The 25,115-nt window shown below is 32.9% G+C and overlaps 1 protein-coding gene across 1 annotated transcript in view; it reads left to right on the forward strand.

Annotated features, from left to right (window-relative positions):
* The window catches only part of LOC126893170 (multiple epidermal growth factor-like domains protein 10), a 156,479-nt gene that overhangs the window by 84,158 nt on the left and 47,206 nt on the right, over positions 1-25,115 (forward strand). Inside the window, exons 6-8 of the mRNA XM_050663121.1 lie at positions 9,325-9,600; positions 13,282-13,434; positions 21,347-21,460. Of these exons, the coding sequence (XP_050519078.1) occupies positions 9,325-9,600; positions 13,282-13,434; positions 21,347-21,460 (543 nt within the window). The remainder of the gene's footprint in view (positions 1-9,324; positions 9,601-13,281; positions 13,435-21,346; positions 21,461-25,115) is intronic.

The following is a 25,115-nucleotide window of genomic DNA, read 5'->3' on the forward strand; positions in this document are numbered from 1 at the left end:
AAGATCTTGAGTAATATTGTCGCATATAACATTAAATACTTCAATTCTGAATCTCACTTGCCCCTTTAAAATTGTTTCACTTTCATCTGCTTCATCGAAAAATGTTTCTCTTTTCTTTGTTCTCTGAAGGTTAATTATTCTAAAGGATATGTTTGAGATATCCTCGCCAAAATATTTTTGGCTTCTACTTCAATTTTACTTAACTTATTTCTTACTACGTCTCCAACAAAGCTCAAAACAGATGCCATTAATTCTACTCCAGTTGACACGTTCTAGTCCACAGTTTTTAACGTATTACTTGTTGCATTCACTCGTTTTAAAATTCTTGCCCAAATCAGTGTCAATAGAACTGTCTCAAAAGTATCCATTTTATTCTGCACTGCCTTGGCTTCAATTTTAAGTGCTAATTTTTTGTCTTTATTATTGCTTAACTGGAATTCATTGCAAATTTGGTCAGACAGCTAACTGAATCTTTTCCTTTAATCGCATTCCGCTGTAAATGCTAAGATAAGAAGATGTCAAAGGCCAAGTATACAAGAAAACTTAAGTAATTTCCTTTATGACGACTCGTTAAATCCTCATGGGAGCTTGTCCTTGAAAAGCAAATATTTTAATGGTGACAACAACTCTTCTTAGGACCTTTACCCAATAGTCAGCTTCGCGTTCTATTTTCTCTTTCAAGCCAGCGTCACAGTATATAGAGGTTCCCTCTTTATACTGTGCCAGCGTCTATAACTCCAATTAATGATGATATTTATTGTTATTAATAAAACCATAGAGTTCAGATGAAATTTACTTTCTTCGTGAGATTTGAGCAATCTATTTAAATGTTGCCAGTGGATACATCCAAAATCAGTTAAACTATTTTTTTTTCAATACAAAATAATTTGCATCGTTAACAATAAACAGCTTTAACACTTGCGTCGTATATCGGCCAATCTCTCTTCTCTTTACCTTCATTGGGTTTTATTCTATAAAAGTTGCTTTCATTTAGTTCTATATCATCTTCTATAATAAGCTTTATCTCCAGCTTCATGGATTTTTTTCAATTTTTTTCCAATTTTCTAAGGAATTAATTTTTGGATTAAAAGTTATCACAGTTCTTATAAAGTCATCATGCAGTGTTAAAATCAGACTATTTTGAAATCACAAGTATTTCGTCGTCTTTTTCTATTTTTCGGAAAATATGTACCTAGATTATTTAGCAAACTTTTTTTTATTAATAAAAGCGACGGGTCCCTTCTGGCCCCCTTCGAGCCCCTTCCGGGGCCCGGGCCCCTGGGCGCCCGCCCCAAGCGCCCAGTGGATAAACCGGCACTGCATCTTTTACTTCTACTTCCATCTGCCATCTGCTCTGTTCTATTGTCTCTGAACAATTCATTTTTGTATCTCTTTACATCTCTTTAATTTTTCGTTAGTATTCAACAGAAGTTTCCCATTTGTTTCCTTTAGTATTCCCGCTCTGTTGTTGTGAGTTAATTCTTTAATTTTTTTCCATATACAGGGTGAGTCACCACTAACGCGACGGAAGATTAGAGCGAAATAGTAAAAGATTTTAAAAAAATTTAAATTGAATAATTTGTAAGTTGATAAACGCTACATTTTAAAATTATTTTGAAATATACAGGGTGTCCCAATAAATGGCGACGTATCAAAGTTATATTTTTTCTTATGGAACACCCTGTATTTTATTGAATTTTTTAATTGTCCGCAAAAAATAAGGTATAGTTTCATAAGGCTTCCCTATACCTATGTACAGAGTGTTCTGAGTTATGTTGACTTATCTTAAAATGTAAAGTTTTAAAAGAAGGCTTATTCTCAAGTTATTTACGAAATTATAAAAACATTACTTTTACATCTAAATAGTTGAATATTGGTTGAATGTATTCCATGATTAATTATTACACATTTGTCTACAGGGTGTTCAAAATTTACAGTTTTATTAGTGGAGTGTTCAATGTGTCATATGATGCTTATTTTAAATAGAATACCATGTATATTAATAAATAATTATACTAAACAAATTTACCTCTTTCGAATGGTATATGGATGTCCTATACCTAGGTGTCATAGTTTTTGCGTAATTTACAATTATTTAAATTCTTAATCTGTAAATCGATTTTAAAACAAAAGATGTAGTTAATTAATGTCATTGTATGACATTGTCAGTTTATAACAGTACGGTCTGGTAATTATCAAAAATATAAACATCGGTGTATGATATTCAAATTTTTTTTTACTTAAAAATGGCTTTGGCAGAGCAAATTACATTCAAATTTAATTGTTCCTAAAAATGAATAATCACGATATCTATGATAGAGTAGACATGCTACTTTTCATTGAGGAATATTTTTAAAATTGTCTCTTAGCTTCTAAAGTTTACGCTTAAAGGGATCCTGATAGAAGACACCCAAAAAAGGACGTTTTTGAGAGATTTCTCGATAGATTCCGTGCTACTGGTAATGTTGCATAGGTACGAAAGGTAAAAATAAACAATTTATTTTTAATGACGTCAACGAACTTGATGTCCTGCTTTCTGTTACGGAAAACCCATATACTAGTACGTGAAAAATTTCGAGTCAATTGGAAATCAGTCAAACGAGTGTATGTAGAATACATAAGAAAAACCACTATCATCAGTATAAAACTCAACTACACCAGCATTAGACAGAACAGGAACGTTTAACTTTTCGTTTATAGACTTAAGAATTTGGAGAAGATCCTGATTCTTTTAAGAATGTATTGTGTACAGACGAATCTACCTACTTTTCATAATAATCGTCTAGTTAATAGACATAGCTTTCATTTTATTATGATACATGATACAGTAAACAAACATTTTACTGTTGATCACCAACACCGATGAAGTGTTAATGTTTGGGGCAGTATTCTGAGCGAGTACGTTATCGATCCATATTTTTTTGACGAAAATCTGAATAGAGCAGCTTTTTTAAATTTCTTAAAACAAGTTTTTTGGATCCTTCTTAAAACCTTCCACTTAGCGTGCGAACAAACATGTGGCTCCAATTGGACGGAGCTCCTGTGATGTTAAGAACAACCTCAACATAAAATTTAGAAATAAATGGATAGATAGATTCGGTCCATATATTTGGCCACCTAGGTCACCAGGATTGACCAAGATGAATTTTTTTAAATGGGGTTATATTAAAAATATTGTAAATGCTACACTTCCTACCCTACTACTTCAGATGACATTTTTATGAAATTAAGAATTTCGAACGCTTTTGCGTCTATAACACCAGCTATGTTAAATAATGTAAACGAATCATTTAAAATCACTTGTTGTATAAACATTTTGAACATGTATTACATAACTGATAATTTTTTACTTATAGTAAGTTGTGGTTCATTTTGTATTGAGTTATTTTCTTAATATTATTACTTAATATCGAAAAAATTTATTTTACAAATCAGTAAATAAAAATATATCTACATATTTATTTACAACTACACTCTATAACAACTATGCCAAGATGATGGGTTTAAAAATCGAGAGTGACTATAAATATTTTTAATATCGATGTACCGTTTAAGAAAATTGTAAATTACGCAAAAACTATGACTCCTAGTTATAGAACATATACCATATACCATTCGAAAGAGGAACAACCTGTGTTTAGTATAATCCTTGATTAATATATATGGTGTTCTAATAAAATTACCATCATATTATGCTACATTGAAAAATCCAATAATGGAACTGTAAATTTTGAACACCCTGTAAATAAATGTGTAATAATCAAGCATGGAATGCATTAATTATAAGATAGTTACCAGACCGTATTGTCATAAAATGACAATGTCATACAATGACATTAATTAACTACACCTTTTGTTTTAAAATCGATTTACAGATTAAGAATTTAAATAATTGTAAATTACGCAAAAATTATGACACCTAGGTATAGGACATCCATATACCATTCGAAAGAGGTAAATTTGTTTAGTATAATTATTTATTATTATACATTTAAAATAAGCATCATATGACACATTGAATACTCCACTAATGAAACTGTAAATTTTGAACACCCTGTAGACAAATGTGTAATAATTAATCACATTCAACCAATATCCAACTATTTAGATGTAAAAGTAATGTTTTTATAATTTCGTAAATAACTTGAGAATAAGCCTTCTTTTAAAACTTTACATTTTAAGAAAAGTCAACATAACTCAGAACACTCTGTACCAGTGGCGCACCTAGAATTTTCTTCTGGGGGGTTGGCTTGGGTGCAGAATTTTTTTCTATGGTTTGTTAAAGATAAGTTACATTTTCTTACTATCTTTTATATGCCCTGGGAGGGGTTTTAACCCCCAAAATCCCCCCCTGGGTGCGCCACTGCTCTGTACATAGGTATAGGGAAGCCTTATCAAACTGTACCTTATTTTTTACGGACAATTAAAAAATTCAATAAAATACAGGGTGTGCCATAAGAAAAAATATAACTTTGATACGCCGCCATTTATTGGGACTCCCTGTATATTTCAAAATAATTTTAAAATGTAGCTTTTGTCAACTTACAAACTATTCAATTTAAATTTTTTTCAAATCTTTTACCATTTCGATGTAATCTTCCGTCGCGTTAGTGGTGACTCACCCTGTATATCAATCAGTTTATAACGTTCTACGCCGTCTTCTGATTTCCAGTCTTCATTTATCTCGGTCGTTCCAAAGGTTTTCTTCAACTCCTCTCTCCCTTACGTCTTTATCGATTCCTTCAACTCCAACTTAATCTCGGTCTACCTTGCTTTCTTCTTCCATGAGGTGTCCAGTTCAATACTTTCTTTGATATTCTTTGTTCATCCATTTTTGGACGTGTCCTTACCATCTTAGTAGGTTTATTCTGAAGTCCTTTGTTATATAACACCCATAATTTCTCGTATTCTTTCGTTTCTAACAATTCTAACTCTGTCTAATCTTGATTTTCCAGCCGCTCTTCTCCGGCAGTCCATTTCTGTTGCTTCTAATGCTTTTAAGTTTTTTCCTTTCAGTGGCCATGCCTCACTTCCATACCATATGTAAAGATGCTCTTTATAATGCTGTTATAGATTTTGTGTTTGTTTTCTTTGGAGATTGTTTTGTCCCACAGTACACTCTTTAATTGTCTAATCTTAATCTAATGGCTTGTCTTCCCTGATTATTTTTATATATTTAATTTCTTCGTCTAATTTGCCATCGTTGGTTATTTGCATGTCTAAATATTTTTATTTTTTACAGTGATTTATTTCTCGCTGTATTTCTTCCAAGATTATATTTTATTGAATTCCCCCAATACACATGTATTCAGTTTTCAGTTTTCTTGATATTTACTTCTAACCCCCTTCTTCGATAAGTTTACGGGCCATCTATTCGAGGTCTTCATAGTGTTGGGTCATCACTATCTGGTCGTCTGCAGAACTCAATGTGTACAATGGGCGCGACACAAAATAATGACAACTCTACCTTATCAATAATAGTCTACGGAAAGTGCAGGGTAAATTGAAGGTGGAATTACAAAACAAAAATTTTGTATGTCTTTTTACTCACTTTATAATGCTCAAAAAATTACGAAATCTCGATTTCAATTCATATTTTTTTATAATTTTCGTATCAAAGTAGCGCTTGAAGTTAGGCGTGTATAGATTTTGAGGGCGACCCGTGTACAATATTGCGTCGTTTAGAAAGATTCCCATGTTTCTGCATTTTCTTTTCCACGTCTTCAGCGCTTGCTCCGAGTAGATCTTCAACAAAGTAGGAGACACGTAGCATCCTGGTTTCAGTCCTCTGCTGATAGTGAAACCCTTTAATACCCCCTGACCTTTTTTTATTTTACTTGTGTTTTCCTTGTAGAGGTCTTGAGCAGCCTTGATTAAGGTTATACAAATATTTGTTTTCTCTAGAGCTACTCAGAAGCCCTGTGAAGTTGGCACCTCTAAATACGATTTTTTCAAAAATTTTTCTTTTTTTTAATTGTCCATCAAATGTCCACTCTTGTCCAGTAAAAATTTTTTTTGTCCACCTTTCGTTTACGAGATATTAAAAAAACGTGAAATAAGGCCCAACACCCCGAAGTCAAAAAAAACGTCGTAAAAACTGATACGTTTGATTGTCCAACTGTTGTCCACACTTGTCCAGGCATTTTTTTTAATTGTCCACCTTTTATTTATTTAAATTAGCAATAATTATCGTTTTTTAAGTAGGAAAAATGCCAAAAAATGAGAATTTTTGGAAATTTTTTTTTACGTTTGATTGTCCATCGAATGTCCACCCTTGTCCAGCAAAAATTTTTTTTTGTCCACCTTTTGTTTACGAGATACTAAAAAAACGTGAAATAAGGCCCAACACCCCGAAGTCAAAAAAACGTCATAAAAACTGATACGTTTGATTGTCCAACTGTTGTCCACACTTGTCCAGGCATTTTTTAATTGTCCACCTTTTATTTATTTAAATTAGCAATAATCATCGTTTGTTAAGTAGTAAAAATGCCAAAAAATGAGAATTTTTGGAAATTTTTTTTCACGTTTGATTGTCCATCGAATGTCCACCCTTGTCCAGCAAAAATTTTTTTTGTCCACCTTTTGTTTACGAGATACTAAAAAAACGTGAAATAAGGCCCAACACCCCGAAGTCAAAAAAACGCCGTAAAAACTAATACGTTTGATTGTCCAACTGTTGTCCACACTTGTCCAGGTATTTTTTTAATTGTCCACCTTTTGTTTATTTAAATTAGCAATAATTATTGTTTGTTAGTAAAAATGCCAAAAAATGAGAATTTCTCATTTCGTCTTCTGTGATTGGTAGATGCCGCGTCAAAGAATATCGATCGGGAAAAATTATTTCGTCATTAGTTAAAGCGGGACAGAGGCCGTTTTCTCCGTTTCCTCCTTCCACTCATTCGCTTTCTGTTCTATGCGTCTCACTCGCACTGCAGCAGCCTCTGTGTCCCCTTAAGATGGGAAATATTGCTTGCACCAGGAATTTGATTAAAACTTGCAGTTTACATTTTTCGTTTATTAAAACATTTATCACCGACACTTTTACTATTTTCTATAAACTTATAGAAAAATGAAATGTTGAATGTTTACAAAAATCCTACAGAAGTATATCAATAAACTCACTTATTAATTGTTAGTCGTCTAATTGTCTATTTCTCCGTGATTCTCAAACCTATCATGCATTTTTTTTTCAAAAATGTAAACATATATTATTTTTCGGTTATCCAATCAACATAACTTGAGCATAGTTTCTTCGAATTTTACAATTTAACTTGTGCCTTACTTTTCATTCACAATCAACTATTAAAATATATGACAAGTACCTACTGCATATTAAAATGAGTTCTTTTTAAATAGTAAGTAACCCATGTGAAAAGTTACTATTCATACTATTCAGTCATACATAATAGTATGACATACTATTCTCAAAAATGTTGATCATCAAGAAATTTTCATCCTCGCCTTCAAATTTACAGAAAATTGTCAGCATTTAACGCATCAAATGAATCATACTTCCGAGGAATTTTCTAATATGTTATTATCAAATTATAAATAATTGCGTTGCGATCAACAAAAAAAAAGTAAAATAGAAAGTGTACAAATAAAAAAAATGCCAAAATATGTCTAAACATCAGTTGGACAGTAAAATCTATTAGTTTTTATGACCTTTTTTCAAAGTCCAGGTGCTTGGCCTTATTATGGATAAAATATATTATGTATCATTTTCTAATTATCTCTTAGGCTAAAAATGGACAACGAAAATTTTCTTGCTAAGCAATAATAAAAGTTAAAAACATCAAACAAACAATAATATATTTCTTCACCAGTGTGGAAAAGTTTTTTTAAACGAATCTGAGGGTTGCAATGCGAGCCGAAGGCGAGCATTGTAATCAAATGAGTTAAAAAAACTGTTCCACACTAGTTAAAAACGATATTTTATTCAACAATGTGTGAAAATGCAAATATTGCATCGCTCGAGCGTGTGGAAAAGTAACCTTTCCTACACGGCGTTGAATAAAAATATCATTTTTTGGAATTCGCATTCATGATCCATTGTTGCTACCAAATTAAAAAATATTGCTGAGAAAAAACCAATGTTTCACAAGTAATGAAAATGTCTGAACACGAATGGACAACTTTTGGACAATCCAAAGCTGTTAGTCCTGACAACTTTTTCTCGAATTCGGAAACTTGTACTCCTTCCCTGTCCAAAAAATTTGTTTCAACTATTTTTTTCAAAAAAGGTGGACAAAAAAACTTTTTGTTGGACAAGGGTGGATATTCGACGGACAATCAAACGTGAAAAAAAATTTCCAAAAATTCTCAATTTTTGGCATTTTTACTAACAAACAATAATTATTGCTAATTTAGATAAACAAAAGTTGGACAATTAAAAAAAATGCCTGGACAAGTGTGGATAACAGTTGGACAATCAAACGTATCAGTTTTTACGACGTTTTTTTGACTTCGGGGTGTTGGGCCTTATTTCACGTTTATTTAGTATCACGTAAACAAAAGGTGGACAAAAAAAAATTTTTTGCTGGACAAGGGTGGACATTCGATGGACAATCAAACGTGAAAAAAAATTTCCAAAAATTCTCATTTTTTGGCATTTTTACTACTTAACAAACGATAATTATTGCTAATTTAAATAAATAAAAGGTGGACAATTAAAACAAATGCCTGGACAAGTGTGGACAACAGTTGGACAATCAAACGTATCAGTTTTTACGACGTTTTTTTGACTTCGGGGTGTTGGGCCTTATTTTACGTTTTTTTAGTATCTCGTAAACAAAAGGTGTACAAAAAAAAATTTTTGCTGGACAAGGGTGGACATTCGATGGACAATCAAACGTGAAAAAAAATTTCCAAAAATTCTCATTTTTTGGCATTTTTACTAACAAACGATAATTATTGCTAATTTAAATAAATAAAAGGTGGACAATTAAAAAAAATGCCTGAACAAGTGTGGACAACAGTTGGACAATCAAACGTATTAGTTTTTACGACGTTTTTATGACTTCGGGGTGTTGGGCCCTATTTCACGTTTTTTAGTATCTCGTAAACAAAAGGTGGGCCAAAAAAAAATTTTTACTGGACAAGAGTGGACATTTGATGGACAATTAAAAAAAAACAAGTGTGTTTATTGTGGTACACTATCACAAGCTTTTTTTGTCCACGTCGAGGAGATGTATTGGTTGATTTCGTGCTGCTTTTTTTTAATTTTTTTATGTGTGTTAAAAGTAAACTAATAATAATCTAAAAGATCTTTAAAAGATCTAATCTGTTTTTATCTAAAATATTATTAATTTTTTTTGCTTTAAGGATTCAGCGCTTGTGATACGCAGAACGATATCTGTGCAAATGATCAAAAAAATAGCTATTGCTTTGGGAAAAGTTTGAATGGAACCCAAGGCGTTTGTATCTGTAAGCCAGGATATTTCTTTTACAAAAAACAGTGTGTTCCTGAACTTGGCGTACCAGATCCTGATTTACAGAAGGATACTGACTGTAAAATTCGACCAGGAAAAGTATTCGATGGTGCCTGTTATTGCAAAGACTATTGGTTTGGAGATAGAAGCAATAGAAATTGTATTAAAAGTAAGTTATTACACAATTATTTTTTCAATTGAATTGTGGCTTATTTCCCATCTAAATAGTTAATTATAAAAATACATAAAAATGCCACAAGAAAATAGCTTCAGAACAACATTAAGATATTATGTTGTGTTTCGTCCTTTTCCTTATGATCTCGTTTTGTCCGTCAGTTCCATGGAACTTTTTCCACTTAAGAGCTACTCGAGACATATTCTTTATTAAAACGTTTTTATATATTTCACTTGTTCTTTGTCTGACTCTTTGTCAATTTGTCCTAAAAATCTTGTAGTCGATTTTAAACATACTTCCCAATTAACTAGTGATTTTCAGAATAGCTCAGAAATCGATGACAATGCAATATTCAACAGCTTTTACATGGATGCATTGAGTTTTATTATTTAAAAAAATCATAGGTATTTTAATAATGTTGCACTAGAACTTATGTATATGCCAAGTATTTATCTTGATACATACATACATAATCGATTGCCTCTTATACCCATAGGTGGCGAGGTTTCTTCCTTTATATGCTACTCTCTGTAAATGTATGCCACTTCTTCCTATCTGCTGCTAAAGCTTTTGCTTCTTGCCACGATGTTCCTCTTTTCTTAATTATTTCGTTTACACTAGTGTTCCAGCTTTTCCTTGGTCTGCCCCTCGTACTTTTACCCACTGCTTTGGCCTCCTATACCATTTTCACTTGTCTATCACCACTCATTCTTATCATCTGTCCAGCCCATTTTAACTTCTTTTCTTCAACTTTTTCGTTGAGCGATCTTACCTGCAGTTCATGTCTTATATCTTCGTTTCTTCTTTTGTCTAATTTTCTTGCACCACTTTACTTAAATATTTTGTTTCTGTAGCTTGTAATCTTTTTCTTTGTCTGTCATTCAGTACCCAGTTTTCTGCCACATATATTGTAATTGGCATTTATACGGTTTTATAGACTGTCATTTTGGTTTTACTCGATATTTCATTTTTGTTTAGGAAATTTGTATACAGTGAATAATAAGTTCTCGTTGCCAATTTTATTCTGTTTTTAATTTCTTCTTCTTGTGTATCCTTGTTGTTTAACATTGTTCCCAAATACTTCAAAAGAGGTCTACTTGCTCAATTGTTTCCTCTCCGATTTCAATATTTACATTTGCTTCTTTGGTGTCTGTTGGCATTACTTTCGTTTTCACCATATTAATTACCAAGTTGTAGCTTTTTAGTTCCTCTGCCCAGATTCTTAAGGCGCATTTAAATCAAAGCGAACACGAACGAACGAACGAATTCGTTCGTTAACTTTATTGTATTTGTACAGCGAATCGAGCACGACCGAACGAATTCGTTCGCATTCGCACATGTTCCAACTGATGTCGGTAAGTGAGCGAATCATCAAAGGAAATCGTTGTTCAATGTGGACAGTGGATAGACGGTAGCGAACGAATTCGTTTAGAAGTACTGATTTATTTTATTTACAAACATTAGTTTGAGAGGGTTGTTTATTGTGTAGTTCTGAATACATAATTTTGCAATATGGAATATGCCTATGAAACCCAAAATCGAAGCTATATAAAATAATAAACAGAAAAACTGATGTTTGTTTTAACATTTCTATAGGAATGGGTTGTGATGTCTCTGAACTAAAAAAATGAATTAGCTTCTGGCATCATTTAGACGAGAAAGACAAAAAGAGGGTTCGAAGTGGTTTGCTTTTAAAAGACTAATGTTTTTATTGGATAAATTTCAACCCAGAAACACTAATGAGGTAACCAAATCAAATTAATTGCTAAAATTAATTAAAAGCAAATTTATTTTGATACACCAATTTTACAATTTATTATTTAAACATAATATAGTCATAATATCAAGAGCAAGTAACTTTTTCGAGGAAGAATTTTAAGAAAGCTGGTTTTTTATTATGTTATTTTCTAAGCTCCCTCAAACAGCGTATAATACCTGCTACCTGCTATTTTTGTAAGCTATTATTGTATTAAAATTTACCCAGCAAGAAACACGAAAATAAACTTAAACACAATGTGTGACTGCCACTGGCCCATCTTAAAAACCTCTGCGGGCAATATGCACTCCCGATCATCAACGAATGCGAACGTTCGCTTCAATGTAAATGGCCCTACTTTGTAGCGAACGAATGACCAAGCGAACACCTACGAATTCGTTCCTTCGTTCGTTCGTTCGTGTTCGCTTTGATTTAAATGCGCCTTTATATTATCTGCAAGAGCCTTTTCAGTTCTTACAACTAAAACAATGTCATCAGCAAATGCACAGGTTTCAATTTTTATTTGTTGCTGATTTCTATACCCTATAGCGCATTTTTTAGTTTTTTCCAACAATTTTTAATCACTTCATCCATAACAGAAATAAATAACAGTGAGCTCAGCACTCCACCTTGTCTAACCTCGTCATTATTAGAAAATTCGCCTGAGATTAAGTTACTTGTCCTGACCTGGTTTTTTGTGTTGACATACAAACTCTTTATTGCACTTACGAGTTCTTCATCTACTTCCTTGTTTATCAGGCTTTGCCATATCCCTTCTCTATTGGCCACGTCAAACGTATTTTTCATATCTAAGAACTGCCAGGTACAGTGTATTGTTTTTTAACAGTGTTTTTCAGTGATTTGTAGTGTGAATATATTGGTCTTGTACGCTGTGTGATGGTCTAAACCCACTTTGTATATCTGCCAGTCGATGGTCGACTATTTCTCGATACATAAAATCCAATAAAGGTCATGACTTACCATCGGATTGGACAAAAGCGCATATTAACAACATATATAAAAAAGGAGATAGAGATAATTGTTCAAACTGTAAGGGGCTTAGTGGCATAAACTCACTCTCATGACTCTATGAAAAAATAATAAAAAATAAAATCGAAAAAGAGATGACAGATGTAGAAGAACAAAATGACTTTCGTGCAGACAGATCCTGTATGGACAGCATATTTTCGCTAAAGCAGGTTATTGATAAAAGATTAGCCTACAACCTTTCCACCCATAAAGTCCACCATATGCTCTGGGTAGCAACGGAAAAAACAAGGAATAAGCAAAAAATATATACAAGCAGTACAATAGCTTTACAAAAATATGACGGTAAACATTAAAACTGGAAACAAATTAGAGAAAGACTAGAGAAATTCCTCTATGGATTCGTTTATACACTGTACTATACATTTTCTTCTAATGCCTTCACTCGTCTTTCGATCTCTGAGCGTATTTGCTGTAATCCCTCTCGGTACTCTCATCTCTGCAGTTTCCAGTAGTCTTTATGTTGTGGCTGTATCGGGTCTTGTTTCTGATGCGTATGTCATTATTGCTCTTACACTGGCTTTTCAAATTCTTGACTTCATTTCAGTGTTAATATGCCAATACAGCAATACACTTAGTGAGGTTGGTGAAAGGTGAAAGCAACCTTCTCAACAGTCGAGTGTAAGGTTAGAGCGCAGAATTTTCCAAACACAAACAGGACTACGACAGTTTATATATATATATATATATATATATATATATATATATATATATATATATATATATATATATATATATATATATATATATATATATATTGTATGATGATTATTGTTCTCCATTGATAATTATGAATTAATTTGTTTGTTATTAAGATTTTACTTAACATAGTATTGACATAGCTGCATACAAACTTGCATTCCTTGTTTTAGCAACGCTGCAGCAGACCTACAGTTGTTTAACGAACGACTGGTGTAATGCAATGGGTCCATACTCGTACTGCAACTCCAGTAATTTGTGCCAATGTAGTAATCCCCAAGATTTTGACGAAGAGAACTTTTACTGCAATGCCCCAGCCTTTGATGGTAACGTACTTACTATTTTTGTTCAGGAAAGATGAAAGATCCAGATGCGAAATTTATTAAAACAATAAATAATAATTTAAAGCTGAACCTTTCGTGCAACTACTTATAAGACAAGAGACGACGAATAAAGAAGACGAAAAGGACTCTACAATATGCAGTCACATTTCGATTCATCCGTATAGGAAAAGATCCGAAAGTTAGTTGTTAGTTCCTAGTACTCAAAAATCTGAGTAAAGATAAAAGTGAAAGATATTTATGTTTCCTTTCGTTTCAGAGGCGGCTCAGCATCCCAGAAGCTGTTTCTGTTCCTAGACTCCTTTAGTGGGGCTACCTGAACACCGCTGAAGCGAAAAGAAACCAAAATGTGTATATAATATTTAAATTATTATTTATTATTTTAATAAATTTTGCATCTGGATCTTTCATCTTTTTTTAAGAGATGTCGCTATAGCGTCCTAAAAGTTGATTGTAAATATTATTTTTATTAAATGAGTGAAAATAATTTCGACCACGAGTCAGTATTCTGTTAACCGAGATACAATAGTGCCAAGCGGCGCCGCTAGGAGAACACTCCAATAATGCGTCTCAGATTAGGGAGCGTTCAAGTATTACGTAACGCAATTTTTAAAGATTTTTGACCCCCCCTCCCCCCATGTAACGCACCGTAACGTTTTTATGTACCCCCCCTCCCCCTACCTAAACGTTACGTAACACCCAAGTCACCATTTGAACCTAAATGGGAAAGTAGGTTGCGAAAAGTACCGGAAGCCCGGTAAAAGAACTTTGTTATTATTTTAATCGCATTTGAGGTAATAATAAAAACTTACAATTATCATCCAGCCTCAAAAGTCCACTGCTGTACATAGGTCTCCTCCCCTCGTTTCCAACCACGTCTATCCTGCGCCGCTCTCATCCAGTTTTTATTTAGCTTTCTGACGCCGTCTGTCCATCTTGTAGGCGGTCAACCGGCGCTTCTCTTGTCTTCTCTTGGCCTCCATTCCAATAACCTTTTTGTCCATCGACCATGTGTCATTCTCGCTATGTGTCCTGCCCATCTCCACTTCAAGTTAGCTATCCTTTTGATGACGTCAGTCACTTTTGTTCTTCTCCTGATTTCTTCGTTTCTGATTTTGTCCCGCAGAGTTCTTCCTAACATTGACCGCTCCATTCAAGACTGGGAGGACGCACTGATCAAATACCTTTCTCTTTAGGCATATGGGCAACTCACTCTTAAAAGTTTCTCTCAGTTTTCCAAATGCTGCCCACCCAAGAACTATTCTTCTTTTTAGTTCATGTGTCTGGTTATCCCTGCCAATCGTAATTTCATGTCCCATGACATGAAATATGTCCAGAACTTAGAATAATAATCTTTTATTACTAATTTTACATTTACATTTACATTTTCCCTGGGCCCCATCCTTACATATATTTTTGGCTTCATCCTTTATTGTTATTCTCATGCATTCTTCTATTTGATATTTTTTAATAAAAACTTAAAATAAAATAACATATTTTTTATTTCAATATTTTATTTTGCTTAGTAAAAATTTTTGTATAACAAATAATATACGATGTTGCCAGTAGTTTCGGAAAAATAGTGAAAAAAATGTGTAAAACTTTTTGTTCTTCAACGCCCTGTATCGTGAAAACGCATGCCGTTACAAAAATTTTATACTAAGCAAATCCCAATTATTTTTCAGTTTTTCACCTATCTTAGAGATCGTGTTACCTTTTTCTGAAACACTCTGTATATATAAGAAGGCACTTATGGAATAAAATTATTTCTGTCCTTGTTTTAATCAATTTTAAAAAACGCTGAGACCCGTAGATTTTCATATATAAAAATGTGTGCTTTTTAAACATAAATTTATATGTACAGGGTGATTCATGCAAGACTACCGTAGTCCATAAGCTTTATTTTTTAACACCCTGTATATTTTTATATGTTTAAAAGCTGCTTAACAATCTGAATTTATGGTCTTTATGAATAATACAGGGTGATCATTTAAAATTATAATGTATGGAAACCACTTATGGAATAAAATTGTTTTTGTCGTGTGTCATTCTTTTAGAAACTTATAAAAACTCTATAGGATACGTCAACTTTTAAATTCAACTATGGACTATTTAAACATAAATTTGAATATACATTATACAGGGTGATTCACTCAAGTCTAGCATAGTCCATTATCTTTAATTTTAATTAAACACCCTGTATAATTTTGTTTTTAGAAGCTGCTTAACAACCTCATCTCAAAAATGTGTATTATGTAGGGTCTATTATGAATAACGCAAGGTGAAATGTTGAAATTCACTTGAAATTTTTGAAATTTTGAAATCACACTTTAAATGAGGGTACTATTTTTTTTTTAAATATCTTTCAATTTTCTAAACTAAGTATCAATATAGTGGGTTTTGTATTTAATGCATTTTATTTAAAGACATTTTTAAATAATTTGAAAATTTGCGTATTTAAAACATTAATAAATACCTACTGCAGAAAACGATTTCAGAAAACAAACATGATTTATGAACATGTAGTTCCCTTCTGCAACCTCTTAAATAACATCTGTATCTTTTAATCTTTTGTTGTGGAGACAGGTCCATCTAATTATTGGAAACACGTGTTACTGTGCTTCATCTGTGCTACAAATTTTAAGATTTTTTCACTTGATTAGGTACTATTTATTGTCCTGTTGTCGGAACATGAGCGGAGCGTGAGAGTGCAACATAATACAATTCAGGGGTCTATGTAAATCATAAATGAAATTCCGTAGTTTTTTTTCATTTAAGTTAAAAAAGAATCCACAAAGAAAAAGTTTTCCTGTAGTTGGCTGTATACCATGTAATACAAAAAATAGTAAATACTTTATATTTTATAAAGGATTAACTAATTTTTTAAAAAAGAATGTTACGTAACGCGCTGTTCGAACCTCCCTCCCCCCATGTAACGCGCCGTAACGTTTTACAAGACCCCCCTCCCCCCAAACTGCGTTACGTAATACTTGAACGCTCCCTTACTTTAATGAAACGTGGTCATTTTGTACTCTAAACCGAGTAAGGTATGAAAAGAAAAGAAAATAATTGTTTTCGTTTTGATTCAATTCGTGTCTGTTGCCATCCTCTGACACCGTGTTTCGGGGTCTACCCTTTTTCAAAGAGGCTTTGCAAGGAGACCTAATTGAACCATAACGAAACGAAGAAGAACTGCATATATTAAAATATTTGCAGCGGAGTGTGGTTAGACTGTCCTCTAACGGGGAATGACGAAATGATTGAAAATAATTTCGACCACGAGTCAGTATTCTCACAGATTAACCCAACAATAGTACCTGCAGCATCAAGGGGTAGGGCTCCTAATGTCATGTAAGTCTGCATACCGCTTGCAACTGTTCCACTTAAAACTTCAGTCGCTAACTTCACTTTCATTTTTTAAAAGTTTGTTGGTCGAATATACGCGTCGGTAAGTTTAGGTGCACATCTATAAGGCTGTTTTTTATCTTCCCTATAAAAATGCTCCACAAACACCCAAGAAGTTTTTTTATTATCAAAATGGAACAAATTGTTAATTAAGTTGTTTCTAGTTGCTTTTTGTAAATGTGGAGGATCGAAAAAATATATAAGCTTATGACCTCCCAACTCAAATTCAGGGTTTTCGACAGTGATATTTAACCCGGCACCTGCTACGTGGCTTTGCAAGGCGTCAATTGCCACGTGGAATGCTCACAGCACCCCTTAAACATTTTCTGTGATCTACTTGTTTGTAAACAAAATAATGTATTGAGTTACACAAGTCTATAAAAAATGTGTTTTATTAACTTATTAGCTACTAATATATTATCAAAGTTAAAAAATAAAATTAAATAGGTGTTATAAAAAAATATAAAAAATTAAGATTTATTGAGTATAGAGACTATATTAATAATTTAAATAAGTTATTACAATAAAAAATGTAAATGTGACCTGTTTATCAAAAACACAAAAATAATTAAAACTTAAACTGCCAGTTGATGACACCCCGATTCAACATTAGAGCTACAAGTTCAGAATGACACTAAATAACCAATTAAAATGCAAACAGATATACGCTATATCTATATAATATTATAGAAAGCTACTATGACGCACAGCACGGTTAACAAACTTGAAATACCAAATATTTGATGAAAATGTGTTATGGGGTGCTGCTAGCACCCCACGTGGCAGGTGCCGGGTTAAGTTTCTGGAAAGCTTTATAAAGTTTGACCCTAAATCAGTTAGAAGAGCTTGAACATGTAACCCAGATTCTGATAATTTGCTAACACATTCAGTGAGAACTTCAGTTAAGTCATTGGCATCAAAGGTTGTATTTAAAAAAAAATAAGCAATTGGCTGTTTCCAATTCTGAAACAGCCCTCTTGCCATAATAACCGCAACGTTTTTTGCAACTAAAGATTTATTTTTTTCTTTCCCTATATCTTGAAATCCAACAATTTCATCACGACCCAAATGAAAATAAAGATTTGACTTAAGCATCATCAATGCATATAATACAATTTGTATCCAATTCTGACATAGTCTTAACTTTTAACTGGACCGCATTAAATATAGAGGTCTGAGACAATCCAGGTTTACAAACAATTTTTCCAGTCATTTCTTCCAAACAACGTTTAGTTGGTAAATAAAGATTTTTTTCAAAAAGTGATAAGTTTTGGGTCCAAAAAAGTATAATGTGAGAACGAATTGTTTGTATTCCTGAGAATATCTTCTGGCCTTTAGGACTTTTTTCTGCAACAGTGCCTGAGTTTTTACAATTTCGGCCAATAATTTATTAATAAATTTGTCACATAATTTTTTAAACTGCTCTAACTCTTGTTTTGTACCGTTTTGTTTTTTACATATTTTTCTATTTAAAAGTTTTCTTTTTAAAAGCCTGATTTTACATTTCAGTTTAGATTCACGTGGCAAGTTATACATAAATGATGCTGGTGTTTGTAAATGATACTGAAGGTGATAACTGGGAAACATCTTTTGTAATTCTTGTAGAAATGTGTTCATCTTTTTCCTTACTGGGGCTGATAGAAGGATATTACCTGTAAATTTTCCGCCGCAGGCGTTATTCTATTATCTGAACAATCATATCTTTTTATTATTGAAATTATTGATATTTTCGGCGACTCCTCAGACGTATTCGCGCAGATATCTTTAGATTCGGAAAAAATTGACGGCAAAGCATTGTCATACAAGTCCTCGTGAAGATGTGCATAAAAATTTATTTTCCAAACGCTTTTCGCAAATTCTGTATCTAGTTAAATCCTCCTCTAACAAATCTTGTCTTTTAGTAGCTTTTAACCATAGCTCACTCCTATAACATAAGATGTTTTTTAATAAAAATTTAATGTCTTGTTAATATCTCCTTTATTTTTTAAGATTATTTTGACTATCTTCAATAACAGGGCGTTATTCATTCTTACTAGTAACTAAAGTACGTTTTCAAGACAGGATTTTTTTCAAAATATTTCTTGGAAAAATACTATTGGAACTATTTCTAACACACATAGCTTGAGTAACCATTTTATGTAAGTTTCGTGATTAATATAATTAATATGATATAAGTAATATGCCGCTTAATCAGTATCTAGAAAGTAAATCAATTTATTATTGACACTACATACCTTACTTCATCCTTTGGCAATCTAAAAAATGATATTCCTTGACCCGTCTTAGATGAACACCCTTCACAAATACACGTATATCCAAGCATTTTTTAAAATATAACAAAACTATTTAAACACACTTGATAAATAGAAAAAATTCCCAATAATCAGCCCGTCAATTTAACACTACAATAAGCGCATGTACTGTCGAGGTTATTCAGGAACTGACAATAAGCTTAAGCCTACATACTAAGCGAGCTACTAAGCGACTACCCTTTTGGTAACTCAAAGTGGGAGGAGTTTACCAAAACTCGGTACCAGAGTTATCGCCAGGGTTTCGCATCTGTGTTGGGTTAATCTGTGGTATTCTGTTAACCGAGATACAATAGTGCCAAGCGGCGCCGCTAGGAGAACACTCCAATAATGCATCTCAGATTACTTTAATGAAACGTGGTCATTTTGTACTCTAAACCGAGTAAGGTGTGAAAAAAAATTTCTTTTTTTTTTCATACCTTACTCGGTTTAGAGTACAAAATGACCACGTTTCATAAGTAATCTGAGACGCATTTTTGGAGTGTTCTCCTAGCGGCGCCGCTTGGTACTATTGTATCTCGGTTAACAGAATACTGACTCGTGATCGAAATTATTTTCACTCATTTCGTCATTCCCCGTTAGAGGACAGTCTAACCACACCCCGCTGCAAATATTTTAATATATGCAGTTCTTCTTCGTTTCGTTATGGTTCAATTCAGTCTCCTTGCAAAGTTTCTTTGAAAAAGGGTAGACCCCGAAACACGGTGTCAGAGGATGGCAAGAGACTCGAATTGAATCAAAACGAAAACGATTTTTTTCTTTTCGGTTTTTCTACTCGGTTTAGAGTACAAAATGACCACGTTTCATTAAAGTAATTTGAGACGCATTATTGGAGTGTTCTCCTAGCGGCCTTGGTACTATTGTATCTCAGTTAACAGAATACTGACTCGTGGTCGAAATTATTTTCACTCATTTCGTCATTCCCCGTTAGAGGACAGTCTAACCACACTCCGCTGCAAATTTTAATATATGCAGTTCTTCTTCGTTTCGTTATGGTTCATCAGTCTCCTTGCAAAGCCGCTTTGAAAAAGGGTAGATCACCGAAACACGGTGTCAGAGGATGGCAAGAGACTCGAATTGAATCAAAACGAAAGCGATTATTTTCTTTTCATACCTTACTCGGTTTAGAGTACAAAATGACCACGTTTCATTAAAGTAATTTGAGATGCATTATTGAATTGTTCTCCTAGCGGCCTTGGTACTATTGTATCTCGGTTAACAGAATACTGACTCGTGATCGAAATTATTTTCACTCATTTCGTCATTCCCCGTTAGAGGACAGTCTAACCACACTCCGCTGCAAATATTTTAATATATGCAGTTCTTCTTCGTTTCGTTATGGTTCAATTCAGTCTCCTTGCAAAGTTTCTTTGAAAAAGGGTAGACCCCGAAACACGGTGTCAGAGGATGGCAAGAGACTCGAATTGAATCAAAACGAAAACGATTATTTTCTATTATTTTTATTGTTCTGCGTATATACACAGTTTGGTTTCTTTTCGCTGCAGAGGTGTTCAGGTAGCCCCACTAAAGAAGTCTAGGAACAGAAACAGCTTCTGGGATGCTGAGCCGCCTCTGAAACATAAATGTCTTTCACTTTTATCTTTACTCAGATTTTTGAGTACTAGGAACTAACTTTCGGATCGTTTCCTAGACGGATGAAGCGAAATGTGACTGCATATTGTAAAGTCCTTTTTTGTCTTTATTCGTCGTCTCTTGTCTTATAAATAGTAAAAGTCGGAGATTTAGGATGTTACCAGAAAGCAGTTCCACGAAAGGTTCAGATTTAAATTATTATATTATTTTAATAAATTTTGCATCTGGATCTTTCATATTTTCTTTAAGAGACGTCGCTAGAGCGTCCTAAAAGTTGATTGTAAGTATTATTTTTATAATTCTGCGTATATGCAGTTTGGTTTCTTTTCGCTTTAGAGGTGTTCAGGTCTCAGGTAGCCCCACTGAAGAAGTCCAGGGACAGAAATAGCCCAGGGATGCTGAACCGTCTCTGACACGAAAGGAAACAAACTGTCTTTCACTTTTATTTTTGTTCAATTTATATTGTTGCATACAATTTTCAGTTGCATATATGTTTGTGGTGAAAATCACAAAATGAAAATACTAATAGGACAATATATCTGATAATGAATCAAATTTCTTGGTAGTTGTATTATTTTCTCAATTTTTAGTTGAGTGCTTGAGAGACTATGATTGTGCTATTAACCAAAGATGCGTGGACAACAACTGTACCTGTCTGGAGCATTTTATGACCAAAGAAGGAAATGAAAAGAAATGCTTTCCTGGTAAGTAAGATCATTTTTTCAAATTATCTACTAGTTCAAAGTTCAAGGTATTATTTAACTGTATTACATGTTACATGTGGGATGTCCACGAGTATCTTTAGATTCGCAAATATTTCTAGGTTCATAAAGAATAATAGAAAATAACTTTTAATTACACGAAAATTCATCATCATCATGATTTAGCTTCTTCTCTTGTCCACTGCAGGACGTAAGCTTCCTCAGCACGTCTCCAGGAAGTTCGATCTTGTGCTAATTGCATCCATCTACCATCTATTCTTTTTATGTCGTCTGTCCAGCGTGTTGGTGGTCTGCCTCAGTAGCGTACTGATAGATCCGCGGGCCCCGGTTCCAGTTATGATGCGGGCCCCCGCCCAATAATGCGCCCCTCCCCCAATTATGCGAGCCCCTCCCCCAATTATGCGAGCCCCTCGCCCAATAAAAACACACATTGTATATTAAAAGTTTTTAATAAACATTAAATATAAATCATCATATATTTTTTATAAAAACTCGTTTTTTTATAAAAAGCTAATTTAAAACAGTAAATTAATATTAATCCTATCGTTTTTCATACCAACGGACGTTCTGATACGTACCTGTTAGTTCAGTCACAGTATAAAGAGGAAACCTCTATATATTGTGGTCTGTGGTTCAGTTGTCCTTACTTTTGTTTTAGACCAGGGCGCATCTGTAAAAATATTAGTAGGTACATTTGGAAGTGAGAGGTGACTCAAATTTTTTTGCAGAAATTGCTTGAAAGTAGCTCAAATAATATTTGAGTTATCCTCCCACTCAAAAAGGTCCGGAACATTGTTTAAATAATCAAAATGTCAAAAAATGAAGGAAAAATTCTATTTTTTCTTCATTTTTTGATTATAACTTTAAACATATTCATTTCCGAGAAAAGTTGTACTGACCTAAAAGTTGCGTAATTAAATTTACTACAATATAGGATTGGTTAAAAATTTTAAAATTTGTCACCCTTGTTGCAAAATAGCAATAATAGCGAAAAAACCATAAAAAAAAAACAAGTACAGTAGACTCGCGATTATCCGAGGTAACTACCTCGGAGTACTCCTAGTAACTCCTAAGTGACTACCTCGGATACGGAAAAACTCGGTTAACACTGAGATTGGTTATATTGATAGAGAAACACGTAAATAATCATAACTGTGGATATTTTAATGACAAAATTAATACAGTACTGTTTATAAAAGATAAAAACATTTACCTTATCAATATTACTGTTTGTCAAAAAAGTCTGATTTTGCATAAGCTTTATTCCTCTTTTTGATTTTGAATCGGCGATGTTGCGTCAAGGTCGAAAATTGTAACTCACCTGTTATTACTTTTGCCTCGGTTAACCGAGGGGCTCGGATGACCGAGACTCGGATAATCGCGAGTCTACTGTATTTGCATTTCACGTTTTTCAACCATATTATGCTACACTTAAGACCTTCATATTTTACGTAAAAAACTTCATGATATAATAAATTAATACTGTGAATTTCAGTAAGACCGGGTCAATAGATTTTGCAAAATAAATTTTGCAATCCAGCTTTCGCAAAAAAAATTTATTTTTTCAAAATGTTACAGGACCGAAAATAAAGCAAACAGCAAGTTTAATTTTTTACTACTTATAGAACAACACTTTACCTTTCATCTGCAATTTGCAAAATTAAAATCGGGTAACTACCACGGCGTCAGAAATTTTTTTAAATAAACAATAGTTTTTGGTGCTACGCGCAGGATAGCGGATAGTTTGCTCTGATTGGGCATTCCAATGACCTTTGATAATTATTGATACATTTTAATTTTTAGTACATTTCGATATAAATAAATAAATTTGTTTATTGCAAAATAAAAACACATACTCTGTCTTTTGAAATACATAACACTTTTTTAAGCAATTTTTTAGCTTTTTTTCTTTGATCATATATTTTAACTTAGAGAATAAAAGTTTATTATTTTTCAACATATGCAATTGTTTAGATAATATTTCACAAACAATAATCAAATTAGTTTGATTTTTGTGGAATTAAAATATTAAAATACAACAAACTATAGAGAAACAAAATATAGAGGAAGAAAAAATAAGAAGGAAGAAATTTTGGTGGAAATCAACTTGTGTGAATCGAACACCGCTGTCCTGCGCGTAGCACCAAAAATTAATGTTTATTTAAAGAAATTCCCGACGCCGTGGTAGTTAATCGATTTTAATTTTGCAAATTGCAAATGAAAGGTAAAGTACTCTTCTATACGCAAAAAAAATTTCAATTTGTTATCTCCTTTATTTTTAGTCCTGCGACATTTTGAAAAAATGATTTTTTTTTTCGAAAGCTGGATTGAAAAATTTATTTTTCAAAACCTATTGAATCGATCTTAACGAAATTTACAGTCTTGTTTTATTATATAAGATGAAAACATTGCGAAAAATCGATGGTAAGACGCTGTGGGATAGAGCTAGAAGTGCAGATATACGAAGGAGATGCAAGGTGGACAACATTAATAACTGGGTGAAAAGCAGAAGAGTAGAATGGAACGACCACATAAGCTGAATGACAGCAAATAGAGTAGTAAGGACGGCGAGAGACGGTTCCACAATAGGAAGACGATCAGTGGGAAGACCAGGAAAAAGGTGGAATGACAACTTACTGGAGGCACATTGAAAAACAGACAGAGTAATGTCTATATAAAAAGAAGAAGAAGAAGAGAAATTTTATTATATTATACAGTTTTTCTGGATAAAATATGAAGGTCCTAAGTGTAGCATGAATGGTTGAAAACGTAAAATGCGAATACTTGTTTTTTATGTTTTTTCGCCATTTATTGCTATTTTGCAACAAGAGTGACAATTTTTAAAATTTTTAACCAATCCTATGTTGTAGGAAATTTAATTACGCAACTTTTATGTTAGTGCAACTTTTTTCGGAAATGAATACTTTTATTAAAGTTATAATCAACAAACGAAGAAAAAAATCGAATTTTTCCTTAATTTTTTGACATTTTGATTATTTAAACAATGTTCCGGACCTTTTTAAGTGGGAGGATAACTCAAATATTATTATTTGAGTTATTTTCAAGCAATTTCTGCAAAAAATTTGAGTCACTTCTCAACGTCCATCTCAAAACAGATACGCCCTAGACTATTAATATTTATTTCAGTTATCAAGAATTATTACTTAAAAGTAAAAGCTAAAGAATGATGATGCTATAAATACAAACGAAAGAAGCATCTTTCATCGAGTTTATTGTCTTGGGATTAGGCATTTTTATAACCCTGCCAAAAGTATACTTAAAACTTGCAATGACTGTGTCAATTTGCAAAATTTTACAACTTTCTAGTTTACAACTAATCCATGAAACGTGCAGATATAAATATAAGTTTTTCAGTAAAATGGTACCTACAGGCGGTAATTCTTTACATGTGTTGAAACCAGAACTTGCTTTTTAGTCACTTTCTTTTAGTAGGTAAAACAAGTACAAAACCTTCCAAAAGTTAGTTTTCCTTGTGTCTATTATTAATTTTATTTTCAAATTTTTTGATAAATAGGTATTATTCGTTTTTATTTATAAATAACTACACAAAAATAAAAATTTATTAAGAAGTTACATTTTCTATTGTGTACTTGTGTAGTGCAAAATGTCCCTATAA

This window comes from Diabrotica virgifera, chromosome 10, assembly GCF_917563875.1.
Source record: "Diabrotica virgifera virgifera chromosome 10, PGI_DIABVI_V3a".
NCBI classification, from domain to species: domain Eukaryota; kingdom Metazoa; phylum Arthropoda; class Insecta; order Coleoptera; family Chrysomelidae; genus Diabrotica; species Diabrotica virgifera.